The sequence below is a fragment of the Trichosurus vulpecula genome, chromosome 4, assembly GCF_011100635.1.
Source record: "Trichosurus vulpecula isolate mTriVul1 chromosome 4, mTriVul1.pri, whole genome shotgun sequence".
NCBI classification, from domain to species: domain Eukaryota; kingdom Metazoa; phylum Chordata; class Mammalia; order Diprotodontia; family Phalangeridae; genus Trichosurus; species Trichosurus vulpecula.
In genome coordinates this window covers 440249587-440272809 of record NC_050576.1, presented here as the reverse complement: position 1 = coordinate 440272809, position 23223 = coordinate 440249587, and the positions used below count along the sequence as shown (strand labels likewise).

General features: G+C 42.4%; 1 protein-coding gene across 9 annotated transcripts in view; it reads right to left on the bottom strand.

Moving 5' to 3' along the window:
* Window positions 1-23223, bottom strand: part of DLG1 (discs large MAGUK scaffold protein 1) — a 223965-nt gene that overhangs the window by 135082 nt on the left and 65660 nt on the right. For all 9 annotated transcript variants that reach the window (XM_036754320.1, XM_036754321.1, XM_036754322.1 and 6 more), the window contains exon 4: window positions 10349-10513. In XM_036754320.1, the coding sequence (XP_036610215.1) occupies window positions 10349-10513 (165 nt within the window). The remainder of the gene's footprint in view (window positions 1-10348; window positions 10514-23223) is intronic.

Here is a 23223-nt window from a genome sequence, read left to right as displayed (position 1 = left end):
TAATTATTTTTTTTATTTTTAGTTTACAACACCCAGTTTCACAAGTTTTTGAGTTCCAAATTTTCTCCCCCTCCCTCTCCTCCCGAGCCCCCAAGATGGCATGGAATCTGATAGAAGTTCTACATATACCTTCACGCTGAACTTACTTGCCCAATAATCAAGTTGTAAAGAAGAATTATAACCAATGGAATGAACCACGAGAAAGAAGAAACAAAACCAAACATAAAATAAAATTTAAAGACAGAGAGCAAATAGTTTGCTTCAATCTGCATTCAGACTCCGTAATTCTTTCTCTGGACGTGCATAGCTTTTTCCATCATGAGCCTTTTGGAGCTGTGTTAGAACCTCGCATTGCTGGGAAGAGCCAAGTCTATCAATTTTTGTTTGTTTTAAAGGATAGCAGAGAGCTGGGCTGAGTTTGTAGTGACGGTAAAAAGGTCTGAAACAAGAGGGCGAGGGAAAGGAATAAGCACTTATTAAGTGCCTGCTAGGTGCCAGCAGCTCTGCTAAGTGCTTTAGAAGGATCATCTCTTTTGATATGCACAACAACCTTGGGAGGGTGCTAATATTGGGGGTTTTATCTAATACTTTAATTTTTCCCCAATTACACGGGAAAAGAATTTTAGCATTTCTTTTTATTTTCGAATTTTGAGTTCCAAATTCTCTTCCCCCGCCCCCCCACTGAGAAAGCAAGCAATTCAGCCTAGGTTATACATGTGTAATCATGCAAAACATATTTCCATGTAAGTCATGCCATGAAAGAAAACACAGACACCCCACCCCGAAGAAAGAAAGCAAAGAAAAAATATCTTCAATCTGCATTCAGGTTGGCACCTTTCATCAGAACCGTCTTGGATCACTGAACTGCTGAGTCTATCAAGGTCGGTCATCACACAATGTCACTGTTACTGTGTACAGCGTTCTCCTGGTTCTGCTCATTTCACTCAGCATCAGTTCATCTAAGTCTTTCCAGGTTTTTCTGAGAGCATCCTTCTAGTCATTCCTTATCTAACAATAGTATTCCATCACAATCATGTACCACAACTTGTTCAGCCCATTCCTGAACTGATGGACTCCCCCTCAATTTCCAATTCTCTGCCACCACTAAAAGAGCTGCTACGAATATTTTTGTACATATTTTTGTTTTTTACCTTTTGGGGATACAGACCTAGTAGCAACATTGCTAGGTTATACATAGGGTATGTATGATTTTATAGCCCTTGAGGCATAGTTCCAAATTGTTCTCCAGAATGGTTGAATCAGTATACAACTTCACCAACAGTGCATTAGTGTCTTAATTTTCCCACATCCCCTCCTACATTTGTCATTTTCCTTTTCTGCCATATCAGTTAATCTCATAGGTATATGATAGTAGCTCAGTTCTAATTTGCATTTCTCTGATCAATAGTGATTGATAGCACTTTTTCATATGACTATAGATAGCTTTGATTACTTTGTCTGAAAACTGCCTGTTCATATCCTTTGACCATTTATCAATGGAGGAATGGCTATTTTTTCTATAAATTTAACTCAGTTTTCTATATATTTGAGAAATGAGGTCTTTATCAGAGAAATGCTATAAAAACGATTTTCACAGTGATGATTACTATGTATATTTCCCTGTTTATCCTACTCTCTCCCTCGTTTCACCCTGTCCACTCTCAGGAGTTTTGCTTCTGACTTTTACCTCCCCCAATTTGCCCTCCCTTCCAACAGCTGCCCACCCCCAACCTTTCCTTATCCCCTGCCCTTCTTACTTTGCTATATGGTAAAAGAGATTTCTACAGCCAACTGAGTACATCTATTATTCCCTCTCTGAGCCAATTTCAGTGGGAGTAAGGTTAACATGCTCCTCCCTCCACTGTAAAATCTCTTTCAGATCTCTTTTACGTCTGATAATTCCCCCCATTCTAACTCTCCCTTCTCCCAGTGTATTCTTCTTTCTCATCCCTTAATTTTATTTTTTAAAGATAATCATCTCATCATATTCAACTCACATTCATGTTCTCTGTCTACGTATACTCCTTCTAACTGCCCTAATAATGAGAAAGTTTTCAGGAGTTAAAAGTATCATTTGCTCATGTAGGAATGTAAACAATTTTTTAAAACCTTATTAAATCCTTTATGATTCCTCTTTTCTATTTACCTTTTCGCACTTCTTTTGAGTCTTGTATTTGAAAGTCAAATTTTCTACTCAGCTCTGGTCTTTTCAACAGGAATGCTTAAAAGTCCTCTATTTCACTGAACATCTATTTTTTTCCCCTTAAGGATTATACTCAGTTTTGCTGGATAGGTGATTCTTGGTTGTAATCCTAGCTCTTTTGCCCTCTGGAATATCACATTCCAAGCCCTCTGATCCTTTAACGTGGAAGCTGTTAAATCGTGTGCTATCATGACTGTGGCTCCACGATATTTTAATTGTTTCTTTTTGGCTGCTTGCAATATTTTCTGCTTGACCTGGGAACTCTAGAATTTGTCTATGCTATTCCTGGGAGTTTTCATTTTGGGATGTCTTTCAGCAGGTGATCAGTGGATTCTCTGCATTTCTATTTTACCTTCTGGTTCTAGAATATCAGGGCAGATTTCTTGAAAGATGATGTCTATCTAGGCTCTTTTTTTGATCTTAGCTTTCAGGTGGTCCAGTAATTGTTAAATTATCTCTTCTGGATCTATTTTCCACGTCAGTTGTTTTTCCAATGAGATAGTTCACATTTTCTTCTAGTTTTCCCTTCTTTCGATTTTGTTTGATAGTTTCACCATGTCTCATTAAGTCATTCAGGGAATAGGCCTCTTTAAGAAGTGAGTCATGGGGCAGCTAGGTGGCAAAGTGAGTAGAGCGCTGGCCCTGGAGTCAGGAGGACACGAGTTCAAATCTAGACTCAGACATTTACACACTTAGTAGCTGTGTGACCCTTGGGCACTTAACCCAAATTGCCCTGCCTTCCCCCCCACTTAAAAAAAAAGTGAGTCAAGCAATGGCCCCTTTAATTAGAAAAAAGAAAAAAAATCAAGCTGGGACAGGAAGACGCTCAGAGTTGCTGTTCCAAAGAGAAACAGTTACCACTGATACTCACTCTAAGGCAGGAGGCCCCAAAATACAGCCATTAAGTGGAGCTTTTCAGAGTGAGAAGGAAGGAGGGAGGGGGGGAAGGAAGGAAGGAAGCAAGGAAGGAAATCTAGCCAGCAAACCCCAAGTTAAGTGGGTAGCTTCTGGCCATCAAAACTTACCTTTCTTTAGAGTGAAAACATTGCCTAAAGGCACCCTCTCAGCAGGGCAGCCCCTTTGCAAGTCCCCAAATGTAGGAAGATTCCTTTCCAGTTAGAGCAGGAATGTGGGCAGACCATGGCAAACATGTACAAGGAGACTGGCAGCCCGAGCGCAGGGTCCAGCAGTGGGTGCATGGGAGAGCTTCAGATTGCAGCAGCATGGAGCTGCATGGCTGCACTTGTGTTATGGGCCCAGCCTAGAGTCTTCCACATAAGCAGCACTCAATAATTATGTGGTGCCGGATTTTTTAAGGTAAATTTCTTGAACAGAATTGCACCAACTTGTAGATCCCTACAAATGATTCCATTTAAATGGAGACTAAAGATAACTCAAGTTACCCACCAAAGTGCATCTGCTGAAATTATTAGCTAGTTTTTTCTTTGGCTAATAGAATATAATGGTGATTTCTTTTAAAAGTGATATTTTGCCCTTAACAAAGAAAACAACTGTGTGTCAGTAATGACCCAGGCAGTTCATAAAGTCCCCTTTTGTGGTATCGCCATCTAGTGGCCACACCACTCTTCAGTATAACAGACCGTACACACTTTGATAGAAAATGTTGCCCCGCAAAAAAAAAAAAAAAAAATCCATTCTCAAAGTCAGTAACACCCTATTTTGACTGCAAATTTCAAAGCCCCACAGAATTTCAGAGTTAGACAGATGCCATCTACTATGACATATCTAACACGTGGCCAACCACCCTACTTGATGAAGACCTTCAAGAAGGAGGAACCTAGCACTTCTCCAGGCACTCCATTCCAGGTGTGAAAGGCTCTAATGATTAAGATTTCACATCAAGCCTCAATTTACCTCTCTGAAACTTCAACCCACTGTGCATAGTCTTGTCCCCTGAAGTTCTACAGGACAAACCTAATCCCTCTTTCATAGGACAGGTTTACCTGAAGCCAGTTTGAACCACCACCACCACTGCCCCCACTCTAGTCCTTATCAGATAGTCTCATCTTTTCCAGGTCCCTCAGCGAATCCTCAAGGGACATGACCTTCACCACCCTTGGTGCACTCCGCTGTACACTCTTAAGACTGTCAATGTTCTGACCAGAATACAGCACCAAGAACCCAATACAACTCTTCAGATATCAGCTCCTCGATTGTGGAAAATACCACCCCTAATGTGGCCATACCAAGCTATACTCACACAGCACCTGCAGCTCCTGTCTATCTGCCTACACCTGTCCAGGGGAAGCTGGTTTTCTGAGCCCAAAGATCCCTAGGCTGTCTCACCCGCCTCACTGCAACTCCAGGTTTCAAGCAGACAAGAGCTTACTAAACCAAGCCACGCCACGTACTTTCTGCTGGCTGACTGATGGTCTGGGATATCAGGTTGGTAGTTAAACATAAAAACAGCAGCTGACATTGAAATAGTGCTTACCTATGTGCCAGGCAATGTGCTAAGCACTTGGCAAGTATTACCTCATTTGATTCTCATAGCAACGTTGAGAGGTTATAAAAAAGAGGGTCCCTGCATAGACAGTATAGACAAGGCTTCCTCTCCAGAGGCCTCTGTTCAACCCAGAGAAGATGGCGACATGATGATGGTGACAGCGGTGGTGGTGATGATGGTAGTAGTGATGATAGGATGGCGGTGATGGTGATGGTGACGTCATGGGCCAGGTGCTGCACCAAGTGCTTTTCAATTATTATCTTGCTTGATCCTTGACAATAACCCTGGGAGGTAGGGATTATTATTATCCCCTTTTTACTGATGATGTAACTGAGGTGAACAGAAGTGATGTCACACAACTAAGCTTGAGGCTGGATTTGAACTCAGGCCAAGCTCTCTAGCCACTGCACCACCCTGTATCACCATGCGATCTACAAGCACATTCAACAGGAAAGACCACTTACCTCACTAGGTGTGGATGCATGGGAATGTCCTTTAGTTTCTAGAAGCCCCAATTTTAAGAGTCAGATGATCACACCTAGCTGATCTCATGGGGTTCCTGTGACCCTCCAAGAAGAGAATGTGGGGCAGGCACTTTGCCAGTCTTAAAGCAGGATAGAAATGCCAGTTCTTAGGGAGAATGAGAATCGGCGAGTCTGTGTCCCAGCCCCCACCTCTGTACAAAAAAGGAGGGGAGAAAACAAGATCATCTGAGGTCTCTGCCACCTTGTCTGAGGTTCTACATCACGTGTTTCAGAGTTCTGCTACTCTTGCACAGAAGGGAAAGGCAAAGAAGTCAAACTTCCAATAAGAGGATTACATATGCCATCAACATACACATAAAGCAAGTCGCTATGTCCTTGGAATTCTATTGTCTCACTATCACAAAAATCCCTTCAATGGTCCAGTGGAAGGAAGATTGGCTTCAGAGTCACAAAAATCTTGGATCAAGTCACTTAAGAGCTATAGTCTAAGTCATCAAAGGCAAATGGAATACCACGTTGCCCCATGGTAATGAAGCCACGGATCCTGGAGAAATACAATTTTCCTCACAGACCAGTCAGTTAACAAGCATTGATAAAGCTCCTACTGCGTGCCAGCTGGGGGTACAAAGAAAGGCAAAAGCAGTCCCTGCCCTCAAAGAGCCCCCATTCTAACAGAGGGGGAACATACAAACAAGCTACATGGATAAACAGGAGGTCATCTCAGAGGGAAGGCTACAGCAGCAAGGGGAATGGGAAATGTTTCTTGCAGAAGGCAGGATTTAGGTGAGTCTTGAAGGAAGCCAGGGAATCCTAGAGGGAGAGCCTTCTAGGCACGGGGGAAATCAGTGAGAAGCCATGGAATCAGGCCATGTGCCAGGAAGAGAAAGGAGACCAGAGTCACTGGATCACAAAGCACAAGGATGGGAGGAAGGCAGAAGAACAACAGGAAGGTAGGAAGGAGCCAAACAGAGAACAGAAGTTCTGTCCGGCAAAACAGAAATCATGGGCAGGGTAGGAAAAGTTAGATCTCCTGTAACAAGTCTCCCAAAGAAACAAGAGAAAACAAAAGACTGGGAATGCAAATACATAGACATGAAAGATCATCTGCAAGAAGAAAAGCAAAAACCAAGAACATTAAAAGAAAATACACTCACTATGCAAGTAAAACATAGGGATCTCAAACAAAGGGCGTATAGATTCAACTTAAGGACCAGAGGCCTCCCAGAAGAACACAAAAGGACAAAAAAAAATCTTAACATAACAATGAAGGATTTCATATTTGATCCTGGAGGCAACAGGGAGCCCCTGGAGTTTATGGAGGGACAGGAGGGGTGATATGGTTAGACTTTGTTTGAGGAAAATCCCTTTGGCACCTGAGTGGAAGACAGACTAGAGGGCAGGAAGACCAGTCAGCAAGCTACTGAAACAGTGCCTCCATTCAATAACCACTGATTGAGCACCTGCTACATGCCAGACATGATGCTAAGCCCTGGGGGGATTAAAAAAAAAGGCACAAGACAGGCCCTGCCTTCAAGGATCTCACAATCTAATGGAGGAAACAAGAAGCAAACAGATCTGTACAAACAAGCTACATACAGAATAAACAAAAATTCCAAAAAGAAAAGAGGGATAAACAAGGAAACTATACTATGATGAAAGAAACCACAGACAACAAATCACTTATCAGCAATAACTTTACACGATCCAAATGTCTTCGTATCCAAATTCCTAAAGGAAACCTTATCTGAGCTTCAGGAAGACATAGACAGTAACACAAAATGTTACAAAGAAGACTTTAATATCCTTCTATCCGTTTTGGATAAATCTAACAGAAAGATACACAAAAGAGAAAATATGGAACTGAACAAATAGTCAGAGTTTTTAAGAGTTAAAAAAGGCTTATGGCATCTTCTAAATGAGAAAGCAAAAGATTATTTCTCCGTTCCACTTAGAACTACTACAAAAACTGACCATGTACTAGGGCACAGAAATACTGTAAACAAATGTTAAAAGACTGAAATGATCAATACATCCTTTGAAGACCATAATGGAATAAAATCAGAAACCGCTTCAGGAAGCACAAACAAAAAGACCCAAATAGAGACTAACAATGAAATCTTAAATGAGTAGAATAAAGAACAAATCCAAACAAGAATTAATAACTATGTAAAAGAATATGATAATGATGAAACAAACATGCCAAAATTTCTGGGATGCACCTAAAGCAGAATTCATGAGGGAAATCAGATCCTTACAGTCATCCATTAACAAAAATTGAGAAATGGAAAATTAATAAATAGAATAGGCAATTTTTAAAAATTAGAGAATCAAAAGAAACAAACTTAAAATAACAAAAAAGGAGATATTTAAAATTAGAAATGGATAAATTGTAAACAAAAAATGTAAAAATGATAAATAAAACTAGAAGCTGGTTTTTTGGAAAGACTAATGATAAACCCTTAGCTAATCTGATTAAAAACAGAGTAGAAAATCAGATCAATAAAATAGCAAAGAAGAAAGGTAAAACTATAGAAAACCAAAAGAAATAGAATAATCAGAAGATATTATGCACAATTATATGCTCACAAAACACATAGAAGAATACCATAAAAACATAAAATACTCAAATAATCAGAAGACCAGATAGAGATCCTAAATACCCTATACCAGAAAAGAAAATGGATCAAGATGTAAAGGAACTGCTGGGAAGTGAGGAGGGGCACACAATGGAAGAAACACCCTGAGCAAATTCTATCAAACTTCTAAAGAACAGTTAGTAGCAAGACTGCAGAAATAATCCTCAAAAACTGAGGGGAAAAAAGAACCCTACCAGAGTCCTTTTATGAGACAAAATCAGTTCTACTACCAAACCAAGGAAAGATAAAACAAGGAAAGAAAATTATAGACCAAGATCATTCATGAACTCAAAAGTTGCAAAAAAAAAAAAAATCCTGTCAAACAGATTATATGGATTTATCCAAGAAATCATTCATTATAATCAAGTAGCATTTATACCAGGGATGCAAGGATGGTTCAACATTAGGAAAACAATCAATATAACTAATCATATTAAAACCCCAAACATCTAAAACCACATGATCATCTCAAACAGATAGAGCAAAAGTCTCTGACAAAGTGCATCTCTCTAAAACCCTACAGTATGGGCATAGATGGACCTTTTTAAAGCATCATAAAAAAGCATCTATCTAAAACAAAAAGCAAACACTACATGAAATGGGGAAAGTCAACCGATACAGGAGTGAAGCAAGGATGCCCACTATTATTTGATGTAATACTAGAAACATTAGCAATAGCGGTAAGACATGAGAAAGGAATTTAAAGAAAGGTAAAGAGGAGATAAAATTATCCCTGTTTGCGTATGATGTGATGGCTTACTTGGAAAACCCCAGGAAATCAGCAAAGATACTGAGACAATTAATAGTTTCAGCAAAATTATCAGCTACAAAATAAATTCTTAAAAATCTACAGCATTTCTATATGACAATTTAAAAAAAAGGCAAGAAGCAACAAGAGAAAGGGAAACCCCATTCCAAATACCTACTAAACGCTGATGTATCTGGGGATCAGCCTCCCCAAGGACATAAAAGACACATATAGATTCAATTACAAAGCACTCCATAAAGAAATAAAGAACCACCTAAACAGCTGGAGGAATTCAGTGCTCATGGCTAGGCCAGGCCAATATAACCAAAATGACAATACTACCTACTGACATTAATTCACACTTTAATGCTGTGCTAATCAAATTACCAAGAGGGCATTTTACAGAGCTTAATAAAATTTATTTGGAAAAACAGAAGATCCAGAATATCAAAGGAAATGATAAAAAGAAGTCAAGACTAACAGATCTCAAACTATATTATAAAGCAGCAATCATCAAAACCATCTAGTACTGGTTAAAGAATAGAAAGATAGATCAATGGAACAGAATAGACAAGGAAGATATGGAAACAACAGAACTTGATAACCCAGCGTTTGACAAAGTGGAAAATGTAAGTTAGCTGGGATAAATGCTCCTTGGTGGAGCTAGGGAGTGGAACAACCATTTTGGAATTATGTAAATAAAGTGACTAAAATGTCCATACCCTTTGAACCAGAGACTCCTTTACTGGATTTATAGCCCAAAAAAGCCATCAATAAGAAAAAAGTTCCCATGTAATGCAAAATATTCATAGCAGGACTTTTAGTGATAGCCAAAAATTGGTAACAAAATAAATGCCCATCAGTTAGGGAATGGTTAGACAAATTTTGGTCCACGAACGTCATGGAATATTACTATGCTATGAGAAATGATGTATGTGATGGATACAGAGAAGCATGGAATGATCTCTATGAACTGATGCAGAGTGAAGGAAGCAGAACTGAGAAAACAATAGACTGTAACCACAACCACGTAATTAGAAAGAACAATGCACACGCCAAAAAATCTAAAGTAAATGAAACAAAGGTATAAAAAGATCAAGGGGGACGCAAGTGACAAGACAGGAGAACACACCTCCGACCCAGGGCTTGCTGAAGGAAGGAGGCCTAAAGGTGTTATATCTGGCACATGTTTGTGAACTTTCTCAAATGTATAGTTATTTTTTCCTTTCTTAAAAAAATCATTTGTCATATGGGATGGCTCTCAGGCAGAGAGATACGTGGGAAACCATGGCAACGTAAGAAACAGAGATCATAAATGAAAAATTATTTTTTAAAAATACCATCTTTTCTGGCAGCTAGGTGGCACTGGGCCTAGAGGCAGGAGGACCTGAGTTCAAATCTGACCTGAAACACCTACCAGCTACCAATTGCCTCAAAAATCCCAAAACAAACAAATGAACCCAAAACATCTTTTCAAGATGAACTGTGGTCAGAAGGTGGCACAAGAAAGTGAGATCCATTATTTTAAAACACCAACATCAATTGCCATGGACCAAACACAACAGTCATGAGTAACTAATGGAATGAATGACATTTTGGAGCATTTAGTAGCTAATTTAGTTGTTTTGAACATGAGAGATTTGAAATTCTCATGAGGTTCCAGCAAAAATCTGAAAAGTGCAGTTCACAGGCTCTGATATCTAAATCTGCTCCTTCTCTATCAGCTCTGGCAAATATGTGAAAAAAGCAATGTTAGTGCGAAAGCAATAAAGCATGGAAAAGAGGTGAAGATGCATGAAAACACTCTACCTTCACTGGCGAAATATGAGAGTGTGAAACAAAGCCGTGGACATTTTCTATCTCCGAAAGATTCTTCTCTGAGACGTGAACCAGCTCAGGACCTGTCACCTCATTGGTGATGTTTGGAGAGCTGTGTTCTTGTGGAGGAGTGTCTTCATCTTGATATCTATATTTCTGCAAAGCAAACAAAGAAAGAAACCTTTGAAACACTGACACTTTGGGGAGGAGGTCATTTAATTCAAAGTATGTTTGGGATTGCCTTTCGGAATAAACCAATGCGGACATCGTAAGTCCTCTATCTAGTCCCAACGAGGTCAATAGGGCATGGCCATTGCCCCAGCGTGGGGCAGGTAAGATACGTGTACCTGAATGCAGGCCCTCTGGATTCCACTGCACATGCTCAATGCAAAGCACATTCTTGATATCAGACGGCTATCCCACAGACAGTCCACGCACATGGACGCAATGTCCATTTTAAGGCAGCATTCCAATATTCTGAGATCTGGAGCAGACATTGACTCAGTCTCCTATGAGAACGTGCCTTCCTGTTTTACATTCCTGCTCTAACTGGAAAGGAATCTTCCTACATTTGGGGACTTGCAAAGGGGCTGCCCTGCTGAGAGGGTGCCTTTAGGCAATGTTTTCACTCTAGTCAGCAAGTCAAAAGCAGCAAAGCAGGGCATCCTATGATCACCCTTCAATCACGTGGGCACCTGCAAAGAGGCAGGGGTCTGACTTTCCATTTAACTCCACCAGCAGTTACGTGTGCCTACTTACCGGGCCTTGTGTGGGGGAAGAGACAACAAGGAGACAGTCCCTGCCTCTGGGATATGACAGTCTACCAGGCACAGACATGAATCCATACAGAGAAAACAAAATCTAGGCAAAATCATCTCAAAGGACTTAAGAGCACTAGCAGACTAATGTTCATGCTCACACTGGGTTCTGTTACCATTTATGATGCAATACATTAAACTAACCTCAGTATGTTTAGAGAGAAAAGGTCAGCAAGATAAATCTAGGCCTGAAAAATCTAAGCAATACTGATGATGACAGTATGGGGGTGAGCAGGATGGCACCAGCTGGGGGAGGGGGGTTGCCTGCATAAGAAGGCTTTCTATCCCCCTCACCAAGGAACCAAACATCCACTCTCCTAGCTCTGTCTTTCAAGAATGGTCTTGGTCCATTCAGAGATGTCCTACTTCCACCTTCATCCGTAAATGACCTCAGGATAATTAGCTCAGTTGGTTTTACACAAAGCATTCTGTAAATTCTCTTTTATTTCTTCCCTCCTTCAGGAAATGGTATCACTCTTGACAATGACTACACTTTTATCCACGAGTCAGGGAAAAGAGCTTCTTGAGATCATCTCAATTAGATTCTTTCTCATTTAGTACTAACCATGAGCTCTGCTTTAATAAGATTTAGCAGCAAGTACCCTAGCATACCCAGGATGGCCTGTTAACACAGGTTCTTTAATCCGATTTTAAAGGAAAGCAACTTTCAAGGGGTCAACAATCTTCTTTAATTACATTCACTAGTTCAGGGGAAAAGTCAGCCCCTTGAATGTCAGAGAAAACACAAAGGAAATACAAGCAGAGAAGTCAGCATAAAGACCAACAGACAGGGCTCTGACTACCTGAATCAAAGCAATGTTGCTGTACATTTTACATACACCACTGGATCGAGAGAGCCTTTACGTCTGAGCAGTCGGGGTTCTGAACGTATGGCTTCTCAGGGTTTCGACCAGGAAGTCAAAAGGTCCTTCTCATAAGCGAGCCCCAAAGCAAAATACCAACTCAGAGCCAGAAGGCATCACAACCCTTGTGAACCAGTGCCTAATCAACTTAGTACCAAAAGGGGTGAAAGCCTTCCTACAATAAAGCCTTCCTTAAGCAAGCTTCCTTTCATGGGTTCCACATGAAGTGTATTAATGGGTGGGGAAGATCTTCTTACCCCATTAACATTACATGAGGTTATGGCCTAGAGCTGCCAGGGAAGAACTCCAATGAAGGCAACCAGTTACTTCCTATGAGTGAAAATAGAACCAATTCCCTTTTTTCTTTAATGTTGACAGTGTTTCCAGGACACCGTTTCAGCAGGAATCCCTTCCTGGAGAAAATATTCTTGATATCTAGGCATGAAGGCTCACTCCATTCATTCATGAAGAATTCTGAATTCACCTACTATAGGCCAGTCAGACAAAATAGGCCCTGACTTCAAGGGTTATATTCTACTGAAGTGATGCGATACACCAACTGAATGATTGGAGACTTAGGGAGTGGTCTCACAGCCCATCTAGTCCAAACCCCTGATGTTACAGATGAAGAAATGGAGGCCCATGGAAGCCAAAATGGTGTATCTAATAAGCATCACAGGCGGAACCGGAAGTGCAGTCTTCTGACACCAAAATCAGTGCTCTAACGCTACGTCATCCTGCCTGTATATTGATTAGCAAGCACCTAAGTGTCTACTTTGCTGTGCCAAGCATCACAAGCTGGACAATGGGATACAAAGACAAAAACCACAGTCAGACCTTAAGTAGTTTCTGTTCTATCAGGGAGAACATGCATATCCATCCATACATACACACACACACACACACAGAGATACATATACATACAAAATATAAATAAAAAGGAGAACAAATGAAATATATACATATAAATTAAAGGTCCATCAAATAGGTGGAATCAAGATGGTGAAGATCAGAAAGAAGTGCAGCATAGCATTCCCCCTAAAAAGATCTAGAAAATGCACCAAAATGGATCCTAATGGGAAAATACAAGAAAAAAATCACAGCAAGTCATTTTTCCAGCTCAGAGCAGCATGAGGAAATAGAGAGGGATTACCACTTGGGGAGAACTATAGCAGAAAGAGGCCTAGAACCCCACAGGGCATGCCTAGACTGGGGAACCATGATGGCAATAAGAGCTGAGTCGCAGCCTTGTCACCTACTACCCCATCTGGGCACCTGTATCTAGGCTGGTCATTCTGGGTAAGAAGCCCTATGTATTGAGAAGAAAGCAAAGTCAGCAACAGTGGCATGACTCAGAACCAGGGAGCAGACTAGAGTATCGGGCCTGGCTTCCTGTCACACAGTCTGAAGCCTTCAGAGGAGTAACTAAGGCAGGAAGCCCAGACCCTCCAAAGCAGCAAAGCTTCCCAACAGTGTGAGACTGGTTGAATCAAGCAGCAGTTTCCTGCTCTGGAAGATTCTGCCCAAATCTAAGTTGGGAGCCTGCAGAGCTGTGCCCTGGATGCAGGGTTTCTTAAACTTTTTTCCATACAGGGTTTAAGACGCACTGCTAGAGAAGCAAAAGCCTGAGATGTGCCTAAGATCCTAGAATGACCTAGTACTTAATACCCCAAGAAAGGAGCAAGAGGATCAAGCCAGACCTTCCCTGTACAGACTTAACATCGAGTCTCAAGTCAGAAAAATGCTGGAAGAATAAGCAAGCAAAAGAAGAAACCACTATCAAAAGTCACTGAGATAACAGGGATGCTCAAGAAACAAATGCAGAAAAGAATGACTCCAAAACATCCACAAGCAAAGTCTCAAAGGAAAAAACAGCTTTGAATCCTGGAACAAATGAAATGAATTTAAAAAAAAAATTAATGTTTTTATAAATGAAATGAAGAGTATTTGAAAGAAAAAATGGGAGAAGAAATGAGAGCTACTGAAGAAAACAGTGGAAAAGAAATTAACATCTTGGCACAAGAGGTGAAGAATCTTGCCCAAAGAACTCCCTGAAAATTAGAATGAACCGAGGAGAAGTCAGTGAGTTCGTCATTATTAACATTATTAACAAGAAACATGAAGACAAAGTTAAAAGGCTAGAAAATAAATAGAAGACAATGTAGGATTATCTCACGGCAAAAAGAACTGACATGGAAAACAGTTCAAGGAGAAAAAACATTATTAAGAAACTAGACATCATACTTCAAAACAACCTAAAAGAAAACTTCCCAGATCTCTTAGCAAAGTGGATTAAATAGAAAGAATCCACCAGTCACCTCAAAGAAACCCCAAAATGAAAACTCCTAGGATCACTGTAGCCAAAATCCAGAGTTTCTAGGACAAAGAAAAAATACTACAAACAGCAAGAAAAAAGAATTCAAGTACCAAGGGGCCACCATTAGTATTACGTAGGATTTAGCAGCCACCACTATGAAGTAGTAGAGAACTTGGAATAGGATATTCCAGAAGGCAAAGAATAGAGGCTTAAAGCCAAGAATAAGGTACCCAGAAAAAGTGAGCATAATACTGTGGGAGGGTGGGGGAGAGAAATGGACCTTTAATGACAGAGAAGACATCCAAGCATTCTGGACAAAAAGACTGGAGCTGCGCAGAAACTCTGAAATACAAACACAAGAGTGAAGAGGACCATAAAGGCCAACATATATAAATAATGATAAAGGACCAACGAGGACAAACTACTTCCATTCCAATATGGGGAGATAAGGCGTGTGTCCTCTGATCCCCATCACTGGCAGGCTTCATAGAGGGAGTCCAATATGCCCTGAGAGGTTCTGCCATGTCTTGATAAACTTAAGAAAAGAATGTAAGGAGAGGGGAAGAATGCCGGGGGCACAGGGGGCGCTGGCAGTGGTTACGGGGAAATTATCTCGAATAATCAGCATGCAAAAGTAGACGTGTACAAACAAGGGGGTTGGGGTAGGGGGAGCAGCTTGCACTTGAGCCTCACTCTCATCTGAATGTGTGAAAAGATTTAATGCACACACACATGCATGCACGCACACGCACGCACAGGCATGCATCCAGAAATACATTTCACTCAAAAGGAAAGAGGAGGAGAGGGACGGGGAAATGAGACAGAGAGTAGATTAGAGAAGGGGTTGGTCCTAATCAAAACCAATTCTAAGGATGTACAGAAATATTTACAGCTCTTTTTGAGGTGGCAAAAAATGGAAACATGAAGGGGTACTGTCCCCATAAACTAGGGAATGGATGAACAGGTGACGGCAGATAGATGTGATTCGATACTTGCGGTGCTGGTCTCTTTTCACCATAACGACCAATGAGGATTCCAGGACTAAAAAGGAAAGCTACCACCCAACTCCTGAGAGAGGGTGAAAGATGTAGAGCACAGAGGATTAAATGTGTGTAATGGGTTTTGTTTTTCTTGTATTCTCAAAGGGGTGACTGGGGCAGGAGGGAGAAAATATGGATTTTTGCTGATTTAAAAAAAAAAAACAATTTTTAAAGGACATCAAACGAACACAATGGGATCTGAGGATAAGAGAGAATTCAAGAACCATTTCCCACCATTTTTCCCCAATTCTGGTCACCCTTGAAGCCACCGAGTCTGGACTGGATTTTAAAGGTCTTCTTGAGTTCTTCAGAGACATTTCTCTGCCTCCTTAACTTCTGTAATAGCTACTGGCCCAGAAGCTGCCATGATTTTCGTCATGGTCTTCTTGAAAACGTTTCTCACAAGCATTCCGAGGCAAGCAGCCATCTCATCAAATGATGTTTCTTTGTGACTTTGGGTAGACAAAGATTCTCCAACAAGGAGAATCTGGGAGCCTCCCTCAATGGCAACTGCCTTTGTCCTGGTGGTTCCACTGATAGTTCAGGAGTCCAGATGGACCCGGTTCAGTGTCCACCAGAGGAGGCCCAATTGCATCCATCTGTCAATGGAGATCCCATATCTGGTGTGCCAAAAGGTAAGCCCAGTTTGACAGAAATCCCAGAAACTAGGAAATTCTTAGCTTTCCCCTAGTCGTTTTACCTTGGTTGTTTAAGGTACTTAGCTGGGCAAGTTCACAGCCTGGATGGGCTTCAACATCTTCCCAGCACATTCAAATGCGCCAGTGTGAACTTCACTGGCGAAGCTTTCAAGAGCCCAGACTCAGCCCCACACCACGATGAGGCCGTACCAAAATAGGATCCAATGTGACACTGCTCCATTTCATGCTATGTTTAACATTCTGTGAAACTGTCAGCCTTGTAGTTGTTTTATTTTTCAAAGAACTGGGAGACTTTTTCAATCAAAATTTTGTTTTGAATCGTGAACATTAGGCCCACTGAAAATGTTTTAAAAATCCAAATGACTGAGGGCAGAACCAATAACTAATGTTATGAACACAAATTTAAAACTCCTTACATGAAATCGAAGAAGGGGGAGGTGGGATTCCATCTGAATGCTTGGGATCTGCTGCGGATTAGCTATCTCCTGAGGCCTCTGGAAAGGTACTAGTACAAAGTTCCAAACTCACTGGGGTCAGTATTAGTTCTCCCTAACATGAGATGACCAGAATCAAACCCAACGTGACCATTATGGTGGTATGACCAAGGCAAAGGACTAGATGACTGAGCCCTCCCACTGTCTGGATGAAATGCTCTGGTCTCTCTCTGCAGTCCCAGCACCTAGCAGACCTTTAATAAATCCTTATGAACTCCCATTAAAACCTTCTCAAATGAAATGAAGTCCAGCTAAGACTCCTTTAACCCAAGCGAAACACTTACCGTTTATCCCTATAAAATCCATCATAACAGACATGGTTCCACGTTCGTGCCTGGAGGGATATCAGGATTCTGACTGTCCATTCACCATCATCGCTAACACTTATACAGAGCCCATTGTATGCAGGCACTCTCCTAAGTGCTTTACAATCCTTACCTCATTTGGTCCTCTGGGAGGTGGGCACTGTCATTATCCCCACTTTACACATGAGGGAACTGAGACCAACAGAGATGGAGTGGCTGGCCCAGGAAGTGTGTGAGGCTGACTCTGCCCTCTGGGCCCCTCTACACACCACACTGACTACTTATGCATTGAATTTTTATCTGCATTGAATATCTCTGGTTCAAAGTGTTTAATTCTCAATCACAAAACTCAAGAGTACACTTTTTTTTACCAAGGCGGCACGCTAGACAAATTGTTCAAGTCAAACCCGACCTATGGTGCAACCTCCCCTTGTTCAAGGCATAGCCAAGCACTGGAAAGTCAGCAAAGATGCAAGCCTAAGTTTAATCACTCAGCCAAGAAGCATTTATTAGGCACCTACTATGTACCAGGCACTCTGCTAAGCACTAGGGATACAAAGAAAGGCAAAAGGTGGAAAGTTGAAGTGACTTCCCCTTAAGTTGCACAGAATAAAGAACTGGGCCAGGATGTGCAGAGTCTAGGATTCCAATGTCTTTCCATTCCACCCTGCTGCTACAAGCTATCTTTTCGCATTCAGAGTCAAGTGGCAATCTGGCAATCACCTCATAGGGCCTGAGGGGCCTCCTTTTCCAGAGTCCCTTACCTGTATCTTACCCAAATGAAAGCCATTTGGTTATCTGTTTTCTGAAGGCAGCTGAGTGGCTCAGTGGATAGAGCACTGGACCTAGAATCAAGAATACCCGAGTTCAAATCTAGTCTCAGACGCTAGTTGTATGACCTTGGGCAAGTCACTTAACCCGCTTGCCTTCATCCACTGAAAAAGGAAATGGCAAATCACTTCAGCATCTTTGCCAAGAAAATCATGTGCAGGGTCAGGAAGAATCAGATACAACTGCACAATATCTGTTTTCTGGGTACACAAGAAATCAGAAGCTAAGGAAGGGGAACCAAAGTAAAACCTAGGCATATACAATGCCAGGAGCAGAAAGAAAAGGGGTGGGATGGGGGAGGGAGGGATTAAATAGAAAGAAAAGAACTAAAGCAGCACCTAAGTCTGGAGTCATTTGGGGTAGGGGCAAACTGCCCTACAGACAACTAACAATCCCTGGAGGAAACCCTATTATTATACAGCTCAATAAGTGAGGCCTTTAATAAAACCAGGATCAACTAGGAAAGCTCCAGTGATGTGGCACATACTCACTATGTCCAGAATAATCATTACGACTCGACATACGCAGTACTTGAAGTTTTCAAAATGCCAAAGCCGGAAGTTGGAGTCTGTTTCGAAAGATTTCCAAGTCAAATGATTAAAGAGGGCTTTAAAGCAAAGGAGCTCCGAATGCCAGAAAACTCCCTAATGCCAAGGCCTCAGATGGCAGTAACACAGTGTAGCGTCCGGTGATCTTTAGGCTTACTTCTTTGATCTTGTTTTTTCTCTTAAATATCTGAACGCACACAAACAGGACGATGCTTCCCTCCTTGTCTTGCACATATTTGGTTATTCCACGGTCACTTTGTAAGTCTTAATTCATAAGCTGGAAGGTGAAGTTAACTATTCTACGGATGGTCTGTTTTCCCTACATGGAGCACACAAGGACCACTACACAACCTCAAACACGGACACGCAAGCTTACAAGTAGTAGTATTCTTAATTTCTCCGTATTCCAAAAGTGATTAGTGGATGTACAACTCCATTCCTCCACAGGGACGAGACAGCGCCCACTCAGACTCTGACTGGCCAAGTGGCAACCCCTAAGACTGATGGTGCCTGCAGCCCTGCTGAGAGGCTGTGTCCTGCGAAGCCCAGCCATAAGTAGGGCTGTCCGAAGCAGAATCTGAGCCCAGGTCTTCCCGAGTTCAAGGCCAAACCGACCCTCTGAGTATAGTTTTTACATGAGGACCAATTAGACTAGTCACAATGAGGATTTACAGAAAAACAAACTAGTCGCAATGGAAAATATTCCATCAACATAAAGCATACATATTTGTATACAGCATAAAGCAACAAATTTGAAACCTATTTCCTACGTGGCTAATTATAAATTAAATGCCTTTTCTGAATCTGGTGCAGCCACTAAATGCTCCGTGCCGTATGAGGCATCTCAGACTTTAATGTAATTCTTCAAAGCCATTGCTCACTTACCCCACCAGAGGGCGCTGGTATTGGGAATCAACTTCATGGGAAATACCAAGAATCAGGACAGAGCCCAAAGCCCACAACAAACATTAATAATGACCCTGTGCGTGCTTCAGGACAGCAAGCCCAAGGCGCCCAAAGACCCGATGGACAAACCGTGAGAGTGTCTGATCACTCAACACAGTGCTGATTCTGAGGAAAAGGACTGCAAGCAAGGCTCTCAACGCTTTTCTTCTTTGTGAAAATAACAGTGATTTTAAAAAAGAAGCCTCCTGAGTGCCTTTACTGAGGAAAAATGTCTTTTAAAAAGCAGTGTAAGCAAAAGTTTTCTCTCTAAAAGCAAGGTCAGAAGAGATTGGATCTGAGCTGTTCAAATAAAAAGCCTACATTTAAGTATAAAAATTATGTTTTAAAATCATAGCTTAAGAGAAAAATATTTAAAATCTGGTTGATAAAATGTTAATAAGAATACTGTATTTGTATTACACATTTCATTTTTATTTTAGATAATTTCAGAAATGTTTGGCAGGGGAACAATTCTAATTCTCTAACACAAACTGTTCACCTGGAATATATGAGCTGTCAAAAAAACATTCTAAATTTTAAAAAGCAAAACTCATTAATTCAAGATCATACAATCGACTGAGATTCTAGGATTTTGTTGTTCTCTACTTCACCAACTGCTTTAAAAAAGTTTCAGTCCTACAAAAATTAATAAATATTTTATACTAAAAATAACACTTCATACTAAATGTAAGTCATTCTACAAATAACGAATTCTACTAGAAAACTCCCTCTGGTCTATTATTAGCTTTAAACTAAATTAGAGGTTTGTTTTCAAAAGGAAAATCGGATTAAAATACTTCAGTCAGATTTATATAATTTTAGAACCTATGGATCTTTATAAGCTTTTTAAAAATCAATTACTGATCATTTGTATTATACTCCAAACAAGGAAAGCAATGTAGTTCTGCTTTAAAACATGACCAAACTGAAGGTCCTTTGGTTACTGAGAGAGGGATTGGAGAAGCAGTCAGTGAGCTCTTGGAGTCCACAAGCCCAGGGATCTCAAAGCCGGCTCCTCTCCCTACGTGGCCGAGGCAGCCCCAAACCTGCACATCAGTGGATTCTCAGTGTGCTTAACTCCCCACACTTGGGGGAAAAGAAAAAACCAAGTGTAAATAAACTGATTACATGCTGATTAGCAGGACTGGGTTCATGGCAAATGCTGTCCTGCATACAGCTTTCTAATTCAAAAGGTCACTGTGCAGAAAGAATATCTTCACCCAGAATAATCCTTCGCTGGAGGCAGGCAAATAGCGGCGCATTTCCACCCAACATCAGCTCAACCCATCCGACCCTACTCTGAGAACTGGGATGTCAGTGGCTAATGCTCAGCTTTTTCACAACACACAATTCCAACCCACCTTACAGCCAAACATTAAGGACATTGTGCTGCTGCTGCAAGCTACTTTACAGTGGCATAACATCGGAGAAAAGCAATCCAAGTTTTTGATGCTGGGAGACATTTTTTCAAAGCCTGGGCACTTCCACCGATCCAGGACCGAGATTGCAGAAAAAGGCCTTTGCAAATGGTGCTTGCTGCCAGGCAGGAACATTTAGTCTAGATCCAAAGTATTTTTTAAAAAAGATGCAGCATCCTTCCGCAGCAGCGGCGGTGGCAATCTCCTTCCCTCACTCCCGGGAGAGATCAGGTTGGCATGGCAGGCTTGCCACTGAAATCCTTCCCGTCCTCCTCTCTCCTCTAGACCACAGCATTCCACACAACGGGAAGAAAGGACCTGGGCAGCATCCGTGTGCTGAGGTCCAGCTCCTTGCTCCAATCCCCCAGCAGCACTAAGGGGCCCCAAGCCAAAGCCAAAGGCTCCCTCCACCTGCTGCAGTATGGTCTGCCCTGCTCTCTCGATCTCCTCTGGGAGAGGAAGAGAAGTCTGGCAGAGCCACGATGCTCAACGGATGCTGGTGGCATGGGGGGGGAGGGGCAAGATACTGCAGCAAGAGGCTCGCTCCATGTCCACGGCCCCGAAGCTCGTCCTTCCCGCTCGGCTTTCTTTCCCACTGCAGCAGCGCTGAACAGTCGGCTTCAGTCCCTACCTATCTGTGGAGCTGAGTAAGAGGAAGTGCTTAGGGAGGCCTGGATGGGCTGGGATCTGGGGCCTCTGTGTGTCTACAAGGATCCGACCTGGTCAGAGGCATCCCTGCCCTCCCCCCCATCCGGTCAGTAAGCAAATCTGGCCAACTCTTTCTCCACAAGATCTCGAATCCAGATCCTTCTCTGGACTCCCACAGTACTTCCTCACCTGCCTCTGCCCCATCGGCCCTTCCCCACAGCTGCCCAACACAGAGAGGGAGCGTGCAGACACATTTCCCATGCTCCCAACGGCTCCTAGGATCAAACACCACTCAGGCCCAGTCAGGCTGCCCTCCACCTTCCCAGGGCTGTTTCCGATGACCTTCTTCCATTGTCCCTCCATCCAATCAAACAGAACCAACTGCTCCCTATCCCAGCCCCTCCCTCTCTACCTTTCTACCAGAATCCCCCCATCTCCCACTCCACACCCCCTTCGGAATAAAGTTGGCTGTGTCAGAAGGGTGCTTGCTAGTCCTCCCAGCAGAACTCAAGCTCCTCCTGGGGGGCTCTCCACCTCCAGGGCCTAGCAGGGGCTAGCGGCCAGGGTCTCTCAGATGGGCCCAGAAGCAGGAAACCCCAGGCACGAGGAGCCCAATGTGATCACACATCCACGAGGCACCAAGCACCAGGAGGCTACTTGAGACGAGCAGACCAACAAACGGTGGGCAGGCAAGGCCAGGAGGGAGATGCCTCTGAGACTTGGGAGACCAAGGACAGCGCCAGACCCAGGTAAACTGAGCCAGGCCTTGGAATGTGCAACCCTGTCTCTTATCATTACTGGGAGCCCTAGAACAGGGGCCCAGAGGCCTAAAGGCTGCTACCAAAGTGCTCACTTCTGTCTGGTCCACCGGAGGACAAGGCGACTTTGAAGAAAAGTTACTGAATGAAATGGCGCAGTAAGGAAAAGTCCCGATAGAATATTTCTCCCATCAATCTAGGAATCACTCTTCATACACACACACACACACACACACACACAGATATTGTATATGTATGTATGCATGCAGATGTACATGTGCATATAAGTATACAGCGGAGCTGGGCCTGGAGGCAATAAGACCTGAGTTCAAATCTAGCCTCAGACACTTCCTAGCAGTGTGACCCTGGGCAAATCACTGTACCCATTTGCCTCAGTTTCCTCATCTGTAAAAACAAGCTGGAGAAGGAAATGGCAAACTGCTCCAGTATCTGCCAAGAAAAGCCCAACCAGGGTCACGAAGAGCCTGAACACCAACACAAAAGAGAAGGCGTGGAACGTGTGTCACTTCTCAAGCAATGTAGCCGAGAAGGAGAGAAAGATACTGGAGGGTAGTTGGCAATGCTCGCAGCTCAAAGGGAGGGGGTTGTAAGGAGGCAACAAAGGGTGGAGGCCACACAAGTGGGGTGAGTTTCCCAGAATTCCTTTCTAAACTCTACGCTAAATTCATCTTTACTCTTTTTTCTCCACGGATTTGCGCGGTATCCTTGGTTTTTACATCACCTACTTTCCTCAGCAAGAATAAGGTAACCAAAGGTTGCCTGAAGGTAATGCGGAGATCTGCTAATTAAGAAATAGTAACTTGGCAAAGAGGGTTTCCACAATCCCATGATCCCACTGCATCCTGCCCCACCCCTCACCAGAAAGGCATCCAGTTGATGGAGAGCTAGGCCTGGAGTTCAAATCTGGGAAAAGACTATGTGACCCTGGGTGAGTCAGTCAAAAACATGTATTAAGTGCCCTACCATATGCCCAGTTCTGTACTAAGTGCTGGAAACACAAAGAAAGACAAAAGATGGTTCATGTACTCACAAAACTCAAATCTAACAGGAGACCAAGCAAACAACTATGTAAAAACAAGATATACACAGGATAATCCGGAGATAATCAACACAGGAAAGCAGTAAAATGAAGGGAGATTGGGCGAGGCTTCAGTAGTACAAGCCAGGGAAGCTCTCCAGGAGGTGGCGAGGAGGTGCCAGG